The sequence below is a fragment of the Penicillium nucicola genome, assembly GCF_028828085.1.
Source record: "Penicillium nucicola strain IBT 29836 chromosome Unknown utg000006l, whole genome shotgun sequence".
Taxonomy (NCBI): domain Eukaryota; kingdom Fungi; phylum Ascomycota; class Eurotiomycetes; order Eurotiales; family Aspergillaceae; genus Penicillium; species Penicillium nucicola.
In genome coordinates this window covers 64,776-77,282 of record NW_026643130.1, presented here as the reverse complement: position 1 = coordinate 77,282, position 12,507 = coordinate 64,776, and the positions used below count along the sequence as shown (strand labels likewise).

Here is a 12,507-nt window from a genome sequence, read left to right as displayed (position 1 = left end):
TGGCACTTATTGCTAGGTATCTATTATGGATGGCCTCATAATAAAGGTTGGTGCTTGTCAACAAGCAAGGCTCATGCGTGATTTTAGATGCATTGATGTACATTTCTCATGCAAGGGATAGCTGGCTGTGTGAACAAAATGATCTAGAACAATCAATTCAGTTTGAAAGCAATATTTGTCGTTCCTGGTCTTAAAATCTGCATCTAGATAACCAACCTGCTATAGAGTGGCCAAGTTGAAGTCGGAGCCTCAAGAAACTATTACGTAGTATGCCAGATCATATTTCTCTTACAAGTCTCACATTGTGATCAGCGATCTACAGTATAAGATTGTAAGACCGTTGACCAGGAATAACCCGATCATATCTGTTGGCTATTGCCTCGGACGGAAAACCAATAACAGAGGGAATGCTAGAAAGTTTAGCAACAACACTAGTCACCGATCCCATTCCCTGATACAGTAGCCAAACAAATATCCTGTCCTGAACCCTGAAAAGGTATTAGGGCGATCTCCGAGCAAATACACTGGCGCCAAGAACGCCATACTCTAGTCTCAAACCGAGCAATCAACCCTCATTGGCCCGGCAAGTCTTGGCTCCCGGTTGACCCTTAGCCTCGCATTTTGAGTCCACACGAGGTTAGTTCTGGCGAGAAATACGAACGACTTGGAATCGATATGGTCGGATAACAAAGATCTCCGCCGATCTCGCGATTTGATTCGAGCCGTTTCAGGGACCAGCCCTAGAAATCAGGGTAAGCAGGGTCTAGTGATCCCTGCAGCCGCATCGGTCGTGTCTTTAAGTAGGCTTGCACCTGGCGATGGATAGCTCGGGGTTTTTGTTCTTTTGAATTGGATCATTTGCGACAATGGTATGCCAGCTGCGTTTGTTTCTTGCCTTGGGGGCTTTGGCTTCTTCCGCGCTTTCGGAGAAAGTTGGCTATTTTGATGCGTCTGTTTGTGCCGATACTAAGGGATTCACTTCCTGCTACAAGGCTGCAGATGCAGAGTACACAAGTTGTGTGAAGGATAACTGTGCTGGTGGGAGTCAAGCGTGTTACGACTCTTGCGATGGCAGTGTTGCCTGCATGAACAAGCAATGCCCCGGTCTAGGCATTGATTGTATAAATGCTTGTGGATGCCAGCAGTCTGCACACCAAATTGACTGTGCTGGTGCAAGCTGCTGGAACCAAGTCAGTAGTAGAATAACTTAACTTCAACTACTCGCCGCTAACACATCTACAGGTCTATTCCTGTGAATACCAGAATACCGTCGGTGACTTTTTTACTCTCTGCACCAAGCCCAATTACGATACTGTGCCATTCTGGCCAGCACCCGACGATGCCCCCGATTCCTGTTCTTGCAACCTTGGAGAAATTGAAAAGAAAGAGTACTTGATTTCGCTCCAAATGACGGAGTGCAGCAACAATATGACCAACCTCAACCAAATTACGAAGACCGATGCAATTGTAGACTACGGGAAAGCCTGTACCTGCTGTGGAATGAGTGCTATAATCTCTGCGTATGTTGAAGTCTTCCCAGTTAGTCTTTATGTCTCTGCTAACCAATTTGCAGAATTTATGACACCTGCCCCGACACAAAGCCTTCCCTGCTTGGCGTAACCGAGTGGAATGATGCAGTATTTGTACCTAATGACTGGGCAGAGTGTGGGCCATATCTTGAGGCATATGATTGCGCAGGCGATTTGGGGTATGGCCGCGCTGATGCTGGTGCTATTAGCAAATATTACCAGCCCAGCAGCATGCCATCTAATGGTACTAAAACCCTATCGAATGGAAATGGTGTGGTTTCCACTCCGATTAGCGGTGATACTTTTACTTGGCAGTTTGGCCAATCTTCGAGAGCATTGTATCATACTGTCACTGTTGCTTCGGCCAATGCAGTGGTCACTGGAAAGGGAAATGCCAGCGGAGGTGAGAGTTCAACAACTACGGCGACAGAGACTGGTGCCACCACAGAAAGCACACAACCCGGAGGAGGAGTGTCCTTGGGTATTCCTCTCTGGACTATGGCTGGCACTGCTGGTGCCTTGGTCTGGTTAGCTTTCTAATCCCAAGTTCAGTCAGGGTCTATGGCTGCTAAAATGGGTTTGCGATAGGGTATGTGGCAATTGAATGAATTCTGCTCAATATCATACAAGAATCTGAATGTTGCCCTTGGTCCTACAATACAAAAACCATATATCAATAATGTACAAATTATATCTTACAATGTGGCTAGCCACTTATCCCCATCCCTTTAAGCTCCAGTGACCCGCAGCACAAATTCATAGACACCAAGAGTGATAATGGCTGATGGCAAGGAACGGACCATATGGGGTGCCAGGCCTCCATACAAGCCCGCCATACCTTCTTCTTTAGCAACAAGTCGGAAGCATTGTACCAGGCCTGTGTATTTAGGCCGACCATTCTCCTGTGGTGCCTGGCGCAGTCTTGTCCGGATAACCTAATAATGTTAGTATAAAGTGAGTCACACCCAATTGCTCAAGATGCGTACCTCGTGGGGATATGTCATCAGACCAGCCACAAGCTTCGCAGAACTTGCAGCACCGCTGGTACTAATCCAATGGCAGACTTCATCCCAAACAGGAGTTCGTGTTCCCTCGCTAGCTGCTAACGACTGACTGAACCCAGTTTTCAACCGCTCATAAAGTACCAAATGTAACGCCGTCTCGATGGATCCGAGGTAGCTTGCACTCATTCCTCTGTAAAGACCTGCTATGCCCTCATTTCGTAGGACTTGCTTGATGCAATCCACACTATTGCGATATCGTCGACCACCGGTGCTCGTCTTGTCCAATTGGAGCCGTGTTTTAATTAGCCAAATAGGATTGGTCGCTGTAGATGTCGCGAGCCCCGCACAAATTGCAGCCTGAGCATGCACTAGTGGAGAGTCTTCTGTGTATCCCATCAGTTGAGCCCCGACGCGCTTGCAGTTTCCGTAGACATAGAACTTGATGGCGGTCGCTGGGACTACACCCGCTATGCTTGGGCCAAGGCCTCGGAAGAATGCTCGCCATCCTTCAGCCCGGTATATGGAGTTGATAATGCGTATCGTTTTATGGTTTGATCCTTGGGGCTGGTTGGCGCCTGTGTTTTGGGTTCGGTAGAAGTCGGATTGGAGACGTGTTCGGAGGACATCGAGGGGAGAAGTCACAATGGCAGTAGCCATCCCACCGCTCCTACAGAGAACAGTGTCAGACGTGTAGATTGGATTGCAGCTGGAGAAACTTACGCGCCTGCAAGCAGGTGTACCCATGACTTCACAGCCTTCTTCGGTGCGACATGAACAGGCTTGATTGGCTCCCCTGATAAACGGGGTTCCCCTGTATGCTGAAACTGAGCCTGTGCATTTCCCTCCATGATCACAATTCAATGATGCGAGACAGAAGTTGATCGACAAACAACTTTTTCGGCGATAAGCTTTTCCGCCTTTCTGAGATGGCGATAACAGGGCACGTGACAGACACCATGTCACGTGTCGCTGTCTGTTTGCTCACTGAGTTTGTGATCCCGGCATAACTACTTTCAGTTATAACTACTACAAGCTTGACCCAATCAATGAAGTAATTAACTATTTGTAATTTTGCCAGAGACTCCAGATTTTTGGCATTTGGATGGCAAATCTCAATGTTGCGAAAGGACATTCATACTACTCGGACCTCGGCTTCAATAGGAAGATCTATTACAATGTGATACACTTGTGATATCTCACTCCTTGATGGAGTCTGGTCATATATACGTATATACGAAAGGCGTAGATTGTATCGATAATATCATATCGGACAAGAGCAAAATCTGAATGAATTAATGAAACATTGGTATAGTGGCATTTCATACCCAAGATATATAAGTTCTGCTTAGTGCTTTGATATGCACAATCTGCCGGATCCAAAGCTTGATGCAAGTAATCATCTTCAAATCATGTTCTCGATTGATATTTGAATTTCTTTAAATTGATAGAAACACCAATGAAATCCTTTACAAAGTCCGCCCTGGTGGAAACGCGTACGGAAACTCTTGTCGGAACGTGTGATCTCGCGTAAGTACAGCGAACAGACTTCTTGCCCCGGCCTCCCTAGAACCTTGTCCATCAAAAACTTTGACACGGAGATTCAACATCAAAAATCAACCATGAATCAAACAAGCTCAACAATACTTGCCATTGCAATGATAGTGGCAGGCTTTCTCAGCGCACTCTGCGCCACGCCGCCGAATCCGCCCCCAGAACAAAAAGATCGCCACCGAACAGATCGCATCAATCTCATTACAGGGAGTTTCCCAACAATTGTGCGCCGTGTCCTGGTCACCGCTGTCATGTATCATGCGCTTGTGACTGTAACTCCCTACTATGCCCCTGCTCGTCTGGGACAGGTGTGTCCCCTGTCTCAGAATGCGACTTCGGACCTTTTCACGTGGAACTCGATTACTTCGTGTACTCTGGGACTTATTTACATCGGTGCCTATATCCGATTGTCGGCTTATGGCGGACTGGGCAAAAATTTCACTTTTCAACTGGCTGCACCGGATGACTTGGTGACGACGGGTGTGTATGGCTGGATTCAACATCCTAGTTATACAGGTACGGCCATGATTGCAATTGGGTGTGTTTCCTTGTTTTTGCGGTGGGATGCAACACCTGCCTGCTGGATTCCTGCGTCGGTACTATCTCAGTGGCACGGGTGGGGATTTACTTCGATCGCTGGACTTGTAGCGTTTGGCTTTTGGGCCTTGATCATGCGAGTGCGAGATGAAGAAGATATGCTGCGGCAGAAGTTTGGCAAGAAATGGGAGGTGTGGCATCGTTCGACCAAGAGATTTATTCCAGGTCTTGTTTAGACCAGTTGTTTCTATTCTAGCTGGAAGTGTTGAACCACTGGAAAGTGATAACCAACATGGCTGATACATGCGGGAAACAGTACCTTGGATATTCAGAATTAGGAGCAGAGTTTACTTCTCCTGTCTGCTGGGCTCTTGCTCTGTGGGCATGGCGTCCAGGGCATCGATAGTCATGTCAAAGCGAGGACCCGTGAAGTTTTTCCTTCCGTCAACAATCCACTGGAACACGGAGATGATAATGATCACAGCAAAAGCTGCAATGCAGTAGTCTAATAAATATAAGCGAATGTCTGTGTCAACCTGAGCGCGAAAACTCACTCATACTGCTCCCTGTGACCGTGCTGGACGGAGGGAAAACGAACAATACAGTGGTAAGACTGATGTAGGACAAGGAAACCTGTTCTCCATTAGTGATCTGGTCTTCAATCTGCATGGAACACCCTGGCGCAGCATACGATGTCGGCAAACCATCCGACGGAACTTGGCAGCTTCCACTTCCGCTCGGGTAGCCTTCGGCGTCCTTGCAGACAGTTGATAGCGATGGGAATGCCGTAGGATAAGTCAAGTGCCACGACTGAAGCGGAGATAATTGCGTTGAAAGCACTAGATTCAATCAGTCGCTGCTGAGAAATCATTAGAAGATTGGAAATTACCTTGAAGAGCCCAGGAAGATGCACCCAAAAGCGATGACCACAACAACACTCAACATGAGTGCGTTCAGAGGTAATTTGAGCGTGGGATGCACTGTTGCGAAGAATCGAGAAGCTGGGAGCCCACCATCTCTGTTGAAAATAAGCACACGTCTTCAATGCCATACAACAAAGGATATTACCTCGCGAAAGCAAAAATCATTCGGCTACTAGTAGTCATAACGCTAATGATAGCGAAAACCAAACAAACAAGAGGCAGCCTGGATCAAAGTTGCAGTTAGTACAGTCTTAAATGAAGCGATTTCGAATTCCACCTACATCAAAAGGCAGATAGCGCCGGCGTTACTTTTTGTCGCATCAAGCAGAATCTGCAAAAGGGGACCAGCTGCCGAGGTTGTGACTTGTTCCATGTTGCCAGCGACAAATAGGAGAACAATGAGAAAGATCGAACCGGTAACAGTACCGATTCCCACACAGGATACCATGATTTTGGGTCCTTCAACGGAAGCGTTGGGTACTTCTGTGATAGAGAGATGTTAGCTTCGAGATCCGCGAGCGAAGGCCATGAGGGATCATTACCTTCAATCATGTGTGCTACAGCGTCCTGAAAGGTATTAGTTGAGCTGCATCAAAGTCCAAAAGCCTCAGACACTTACAAAAGCCGTCACACCGAGGCCTCCTTGGAGTAGCTGGAGATTCATTAGTATCAAGTTCGATTTTCTTATATGAAAATAACATACACCAAGAAGCCATGCGACTCCATCAGGCCCTGTTTGAATTAGCTGAATCCGATGAACGTTTGACGGGAGACATACAGCCTGTTTGATTGACAAAGTCACAAAACACGAAGCTACCAGGGTCAGAATACTATCCATTAGAGTCCGAGCACGTGGAGACATACTAAGCCGAATTGTAATTGGGCGATGCACATGCGAGGACTGTAATAGACACAACCACGAAACCTCCAATGGACCATGCAACTACGAAGTGTGAGAATCACAGCGAAGAAGGGTGGGAAATGAAACATACAAGCGCCTCGGTAAATGACCGGCAGAATGGAGTTCATAAAAGCGTTGATAACGAATGAACCAATCGTCAGTCCAATGTAGATGAGAAATTGATGCCAGCGTTGGGGCTCATAGCTCTGCGTACTGCATTAATACGGGTTGATGGCAATTCAAACCAGGCTTATTACCTCGTGAAGGGTGGAGATAACCCCAACAATAAGTTGACTAGACAGAAGCGAGTTTGTAGCCACCAGGGCAACCTGGAATCATCAGTCTTGAGTTCATGCCTGGTCGACGTTTACCTACCCAGCCTGCCACATTGATCCAGCCTGTGATCCACGATAGAATGGGAACCCACTTTGGCCACGCGACTGTATCTGTCAGTAGGAACCACAGAAGGCCATCAGATCACCTACTTGCTACTACCTGTTAGCTATCGTCCATGGTTGAATATAGATATGAGTATGACTCACCTGCAACCCAATGGTATTGTCCTCCAGCACTGCAAGATATCAGTTCTGACATGCCCGGCTATACCTCCCAACAAAAATATACATACGTTGGATAGGCCGAGAGGAACTCAGCCAGCGAGCATGCAATGCATAAATTGCAGAATCCCGCCGTCACCAGTCCCCATATCACGCTTGTGCTTCCACCGGAGGTAAGACTGATTGATAGACTGGCCGAGAGTGCTGTCCATGACTGATACGAGTCAGCCGAGTCCAAGAACCAAGATGCACACCTACGTTGAGGACAGCAAAGGCTAGTCCTAGCATTGACCTTGACATCCATCAGTCTTCACTTTTTCCCATCTTTTCCCCTAAGTGGAGCCATCTCACCACGTTGAAAAACTGCGTTGGAGTTCGGGCCGATGCCCCATAGCCGCCAACTGAGCATCATCGCCTTCTAGTAGAATGTCTTTCATGGTGAATATGGATTTGGCGATACCCAGGAAACCGGGGAGGAATGGAGGCTAAGTACCCGCAACACCAGGATGGTCCTGCCAAACTGCGAATAGCTGCTGACATGCGGGGAAGAAGCTCTAACTGTCTCTGAACGGATCGAAGCTGAAGTTGAAACTGGGTGAAGATCTTCGCATGGACTTGCCCAACATTGCATAGCTTTGTTGTCCACGAATCAGAGCAGACCCCTGGAAGTTGATAACCCCAGAATGGCACAAGTCTTGCTGCGAACTGGACGATAACCAGTCAGAGAGGTCCATTCTGTTTCCGATCATTTTCCGGATGAGAATGCAACTTGTTGCGACCGAGAGATAGCAACTGGATAGTCCCAAGTCATTGTGATAGTCTCTCACGGTCAATTCACGTGGATTCGGCCCGGAGAAATTTGGGCGACGTAGAGGCAGCTCTTGTTGAAGAGAACGAGTGGAATTATTGGAATTATTGGGCTGGGAGACTAAAATAAAAAGGGGGTTCAATGTGAAAAGCGGCTTCGAAGGGGGGATGTCTGATAAACAGCACGCGTTTTCTACCCCCTTGTAGCATGGCTCTCAACCGCAACCCGTTTCAGGTGAGAGTGGAATGACTTTGGGCCAGAGCTAGACGTGACAGCCCATGGATGACCAAAGAAAGACAATTGTACGCTAAGAAAAAGGATCACCTCTTCGGGCCTCCGCCGATCCTCCGGCCTCCACTGCTACAGACATATAGCCAGGCCGAGAACACGGTCAAAGCAAGAGGAAAACACATCTGGACATCAAAAAACATCATGCTTATTTCAATGTCAAGCTAAAAACTCAATTTCGGCTTAATGTACAAAAGCTGAAAATATCCCGAGACTCATCCTGGAGATCTCAAACGCCGAATGTGAACCGTACATATACCAATGTGCCGGATGCCGGAGAAAACCTCATACAATCAAACACCAAAACACGCAAGAAGTGCAGCAAATAATGATTCAAATGGCCTCACTTTGGGTCTGCCAGCATCGCAAAGTAGAGAACGAATGGAGAAAAAGGGGTGCCTCTATTGGGCATGATAGGTGTCGAGGGCATGTTGGACATCATGAAGACTGTTCTTGTCGCCGTATGCATCCATGAGCTGTTGGTTTCGAGCGAGACGCTTCTGTTCTTCTGCCAGGTCGTATTCTCGGCGGGATTTGGCTTCCACGTAGTAGTTGTATGCACCGAACCCTGCCCGTGCTTGTTAGTACGAGTCTTGATTGACGCAAGGTGGTTCGGATGGGAGTACATACCGAGACCGATTGTCGCCATCAAAGGAATCAGCCTGAGAGAAGACGGATGTTAGTTGTGGTCAAAAAGGGGGTGGGCATGTGCCATTTACCAGCGGCCGCTCTTGGGTTTCAGATTGGGCCCAGTTGGGTGGTTATAGGATTTGTTGGCACCAAAAGCAAATTGAGACATGGTTGAATATGGGGAAGCTTGGTAGGATGTTAGAGCCAAAGGGGAAAAGGAGAGCTAAAAGGTGAAGTCGGCAGCTTATGAAAGGCTGAACGGAACAGGAATGCGGTAAATGCGGGGGAATCGTGACGTGGAGAGCCGATTCGACAGCCGGGGGATCCCGAGGTTAATAAGCCGGTCAGCCCACACAGCCCAGCATCATGCAACAGATCTACAACATCTGCCTAGTATATTAATTAGAGATCATATGGTCATATTCATCATATGTTCACTTTCCATGGTCTATGATTGGAATCCCCGAAATGTGGAAAATAGGGAACAGAAACTGCAAATCATTCAACATTCAATATTCAACATCCAACAATCAAGGTCACATCATAACGTTCAAGTCCTCTAAAGACCGTTGTTCTGAGGTGCTGCGAGTGGAGGGCCTTCGGGGGTCACGTAGGCCTGTGATTCGTGATGCGTTAGCGCCGTCAGGAATGTCGCGTACTCGCCATGCATACCTTGGTCATTCCACCGTCCACCACAAAGTCTGTTCCATTCACAAAGCTGCTCTCGTCGCTAGCTAGGAAAACAACAGCGTGGGCCTGTTCAATGGCCTCACCGAACCGGCCGGTGGGGAAGTGCACCTCGCGGCGGAAGCGCTTCTCCTTGTCCTCGCCCAGCCAATCCTGCAGCAGGGGAGTGCTATACCAGTGTAAGTAATGCGGGGTCAAGAATTAAAGAATCAAGTGCATAATGCGACATACTTCAAAGGAGCGGGGCACAGAGCGTTGAACCGGAAGCCTTCGCGGGCGTGTACGATGGCCAACTCGCGAGTCATGGCCAGGACAGCACCCTTGCTAGCGGTGTAGGCCAACTGTGGGGTGGCGGCACCAACTAGAGCAACCACGCTGGCAGTGTTGATAATGCTGCCACGGGCCTTCTTGTGACGACGCAAACTGATGACGGCGTGCTTACTGCCGAACCAGACTCCCTTGACGTTGATGTTGTGTGTGAGATCCCAGATCTTCTCCGGGGTATCGATGGCATCCGCATCGTTGGCGTGCATGATACCGGCATTATTGAAGATCACATCAGTGCCTCCCCAGCTGTCCTGGGACTCGACCATGGCCTGCACGTCGGATTCCTTGGACACGTCGCACTTGACGGACTCCACACGAGGGGCAGCGGGAACAACCTCCTTCACCTTAGCCAATGCCTTGGCAAGGGCAGCCTCGGAAACATCAGCCATGAGGACATTGGCACCTTCCCGAGCGAAGAGGATGGAGGTTTCGAGACCGATACCACTATTCACCGTTGAGTCAATTGCTCTGAAGAGAACGCAAGATGGAGGGCGAAGATGCAACATACCCACCAGCACCAGTGATGATGGCATTCTTGCCCTGAAGACGACCTTGAGTAGCAGCCATGATTTCAATAAGAATAGAGTAATCGAGAGTGTGTTCGGGGGTGTTCTGTATACACCGCAGCTGTTGACGCGGGGCAGGGATGTTACATAAGCAGTGACGATATCGTTCCCAAAGCGGAAAGGCGTTATCGTGCCAGCTGATAGCAGCTTGCCTGATCTCGCAGATGCGTCTCACTTCATACCTGTTTCTTCTCCCATTTCTCACTCATTTCAGATCTTTTCCTACCATACCCTCAAAATGTCGAGCTCAGATCCTGAAGTCACTCTTGAGAACATCTCCGAAATCCTCCAGCATGACACCAAGGTGAAGGTGGCTGGTGTAGATGTTGACGGCATCTTGCGCGGGAAGCTCATGAAGAAAGACAAATTCCTTTCCATCTTGACTGAAGGTTTCGGGTTTTGCTCCGTGATCTTTGGTTGGGATCAACACGATGCAACATATTTCAAGGAACTGACCATCAGTAACAAGGAGAATGGATACCGGGATCTGGTCGCTGTCCCTGACCTACGCAGTTTCCGTCGCATTCCATGGGAGAACAATGTCCCGTTCTTCCTGATAAGCTTCCTTGACCCTGATACCCGCGAGCCAGTCTGTGCCTGTCCCCGAGGATTGCTGAAGACGGCAGCTGCCAAACCCGAGGCGGCGGGCTACCGAGCCATGGCCGGAGGTATGTTCAATTGGGAGTGACGTACTTCAATGCCGTTGCTGACCTTCACAGCCGAATATGAATTCTACCAGTTCCGTGCACCTGGCCCTCATCCTACCCCTGAACAGGGTGCTTCGGCAACCGCAGCATTCCTCCAGACACACCCCGCCGATGCCTTGCCTTCAATAACGGAGGGCATGTTTGGGTACTCGATCACCCGTCCCCTCCACAACCAAGATTATTATTATGGCATTTTCGACGCCTGCGAACAGTTCCGATGCGATATCGAAGGATGGCATACTGAGAGTGGACCGGGTGTCTTTGAAGCTGTAAGTAGACTGGAGGTTGTGTCGCATTGGGTGTGTTGCTTTGGGCTAACTTCGAGTCAGGCATTACAATTCGGCGAAGCAAAGGACATGGCCGACAAGGCTGGGTTGTTCAAGTAGGTTTCTCAGAGCTCTGCTGCAATGTTGTTACTAACCACGGTGCACGTATAGATACGTTGTTAAATCATTCGGAATCAAACACGGCATCACACCTTGTTTCATGGCCAAACCCCGACAGGGCTTGCCCGGAAACAGCGGCCATATGCACATCTCGCTCGTGAACGCCGACGGAAAGAATGCCTTCATTCGCGATACCCCTGATCCGTCTCCTGCTTACCCCGACATTGCGCACCTCTCTGATCTCGGTCGCCATTTCCTGGCTGGTCTCCTCGTCGGTCTTCCTGATATCATGCCGCTCCTTGCCCCAACTATCAACTCTTACAAGCGACTGGTGGAGAACTTCTGGGCCCCTGTCACGGTCTCTTGGGGACTCGAGCACCGGGCGGCCTCGATCCGTCTCATCACCCCACCGACTGCCAGCCCCAAGGCGACACGGTTCGAGGTGCGCGTCCCTGGTGCTGATGCCAACCCCCACTTTGTCCTCGCTGCCATTTTGGCGCTGGGGTGGCGCGGTGTCGAGCAGAAGCTTGAAATTCCCGTGCCACCCTTGTCCCGCGGCGAGGACATGGGTGGAGCCAGCGACCAGGGCGTGCGTTTGGCCAAGTCTCTGAAGGAAGCTATTGTTACATTTAGTCGGCCGGAGAGTGTCGCACGGGAAGTGTTTGGTGATTCATTTGTAGAACACTTTGCTGGTACTCGGGAACATGAAGTGCGCTTGTGGGAGGAGGCAGTGACTGATTGGTAAGTTCTACCTTGGAACGATTGACATTGCATGCGCGTTGCTGACTGGATTGCAGGGAGATGAAGCGATACATCGAGACCGTTTGATAATACCCTTACGATATAGAAAGTACATAGTCTAGCCCTGAACGTCAGTATTTCGCCAGTTTGATTCGCGTACTCCAAGTCATTCAGTAGTTCACATGTGACATCACATGCCCCGGGACAAGTCGGGCATGAGGCATTGGATGAAGCACCAGAAAAGCCGCGGTTGATTGGATTTCCGGAGAGTATAGCCAACTCGTCTCCTTTTTTCGGGTGAAGCAGGAGAAACCGAGAGTTTTCGAAAATTGACTCTCATCAGACCCTATATAATTGTCGGTCCC

At 49.1% G+C, this 12,507-nt stretch overlaps 7 protein-coding genes across 7 annotated transcripts; 3 read left to right on the top strand and 4 right to left on the bottom strand.

Moving 5' to 3' along the window:
* Positions 1–866: 866 nt before the first annotated feature.
* On the top strand, positions 867–2,069 carry N7511_006015 (uncharacterized protein; the record flags this gene model as incomplete). The annotated part of the gene is made up of 3 exons (XM_057128392.1): positions 867–1,190; positions 1,243–1,520; positions 1,574–2,069. The coding sequence occupies 3 exons, from the start codon at positions 867–869 to the stop codon at positions 2,067–2,069; spliced, it is 1,098 nt and encodes a 365-aa protein (XP_056982948.1).
* A 188-nt stretch (positions 2,070–2,257) lies between these two features.
* N7511_006014 (uncharacterized protein) lies at positions 2,258–3,381 on the bottom strand (the record flags this gene model as incomplete). Its single annotated transcript, XM_057128391.1, has 3 exons — positions 2,258–2,464; positions 2,516–3,200; positions 3,254–3,381. 3 exons carry the CDS (start codon positions 3,379–3,381, stop codon positions 2,258–2,260), a joined length of 1,020 nt encoding a protein of 339 aa, XP_056982947.1.
* Positions 3,382–4,152: 771 nt separating this feature from the next.
* On the top strand, positions 4,153–4,857 carry N7511_006013 (methyltransferase family protein; the record flags this gene model as incomplete). The annotated part of the gene is made up of 1 exon (XM_057128390.1): positions 4,153–4,857. One exon carries the CDS (start codon positions 4,153–4,155, stop codon positions 4,855–4,857), a length of 705 nt encoding a protein of 234 aa, XP_056982946.1.
* A 111-nt stretch (positions 4,858–4,968) lies between these two features.
* Positions 4,969–7,439, bottom strand: N7511_006012 (uncharacterized protein; the record flags this gene model as incomplete). Its single annotated transcript, XM_057128389.1, has 19 exons — positions 4,969–5,126; positions 5,176–5,254; positions 5,313–5,460; positions 5,511–5,639; positions 5,690–5,767; positions 5,826–6,027; positions 6,087–6,111; positions 6,164–6,196; positions 6,248–6,276; positions 6,323–6,357; positions 6,409–6,487; positions 6,537–6,651; positions 6,703–6,774; positions 6,821–6,885; positions 6,931–6,933; positions 6,988–7,016; positions 7,074–7,216; positions 7,261–7,294; positions 7,354–7,439. 19 exons carry the CDS (start codon positions 7,437–7,439, stop codon positions 4,969–4,971), a joined length of 1,542 nt encoding a protein of 513 aa, XP_056982945.1.
* A 1,060-nt stretch (positions 7,440–8,499) lies between these two features.
* Positions 8,500–8,897, bottom strand: N7511_006011 (uncharacterized protein; the record flags this gene model as incomplete). Its single annotated transcript, XM_057128388.1, has 3 exons — positions 8,500–8,666; positions 8,729–8,760; positions 8,818–8,897. The coding sequence occupies 3 exons, from the start codon at positions 8,895–8,897 to the stop codon at positions 8,500–8,502; spliced, it is 279 nt and encodes a 92-aa protein (XP_056982944.1).
* A 390-nt stretch (positions 8,898–9,287) lies between these two features.
* Positions 9,288–10,309, bottom strand: N7511_006010 (putative short-chain dehydrogenase/reductase family protein; the record flags this gene model as incomplete). The annotated part of the gene is made up of 4 exons (XM_057128387.1): positions 9,288–9,344; positions 9,401–9,584; positions 9,647–10,210; positions 10,251–10,309. 4 exons carry the CDS (start codon positions 10,307–10,309, stop codon positions 9,288–9,290), a joined length of 864 nt encoding a protein of 287 aa, XP_056982943.1.
* Positions 10,310–10,546: 237 nt separating this feature from the next.
* N7511_006009 (glutamine synthetase family protein) lies at positions 10,547–12,229 on the top strand (the record flags this gene model as incomplete). Its single annotated transcript, XM_057128386.1, has 5 exons — positions 10,547–10,976; positions 11,028–11,284; positions 11,345–11,397; positions 11,453–12,142; positions 12,199–12,229. 5 exons carry the CDS (start codon positions 10,547–10,549, stop codon positions 12,227–12,229), a joined length of 1,461 nt encoding a protein of 486 aa, XP_056982942.1.
* Between the last annotated feature and the right edge of the window lie 278 nt (positions 12,230–12,507).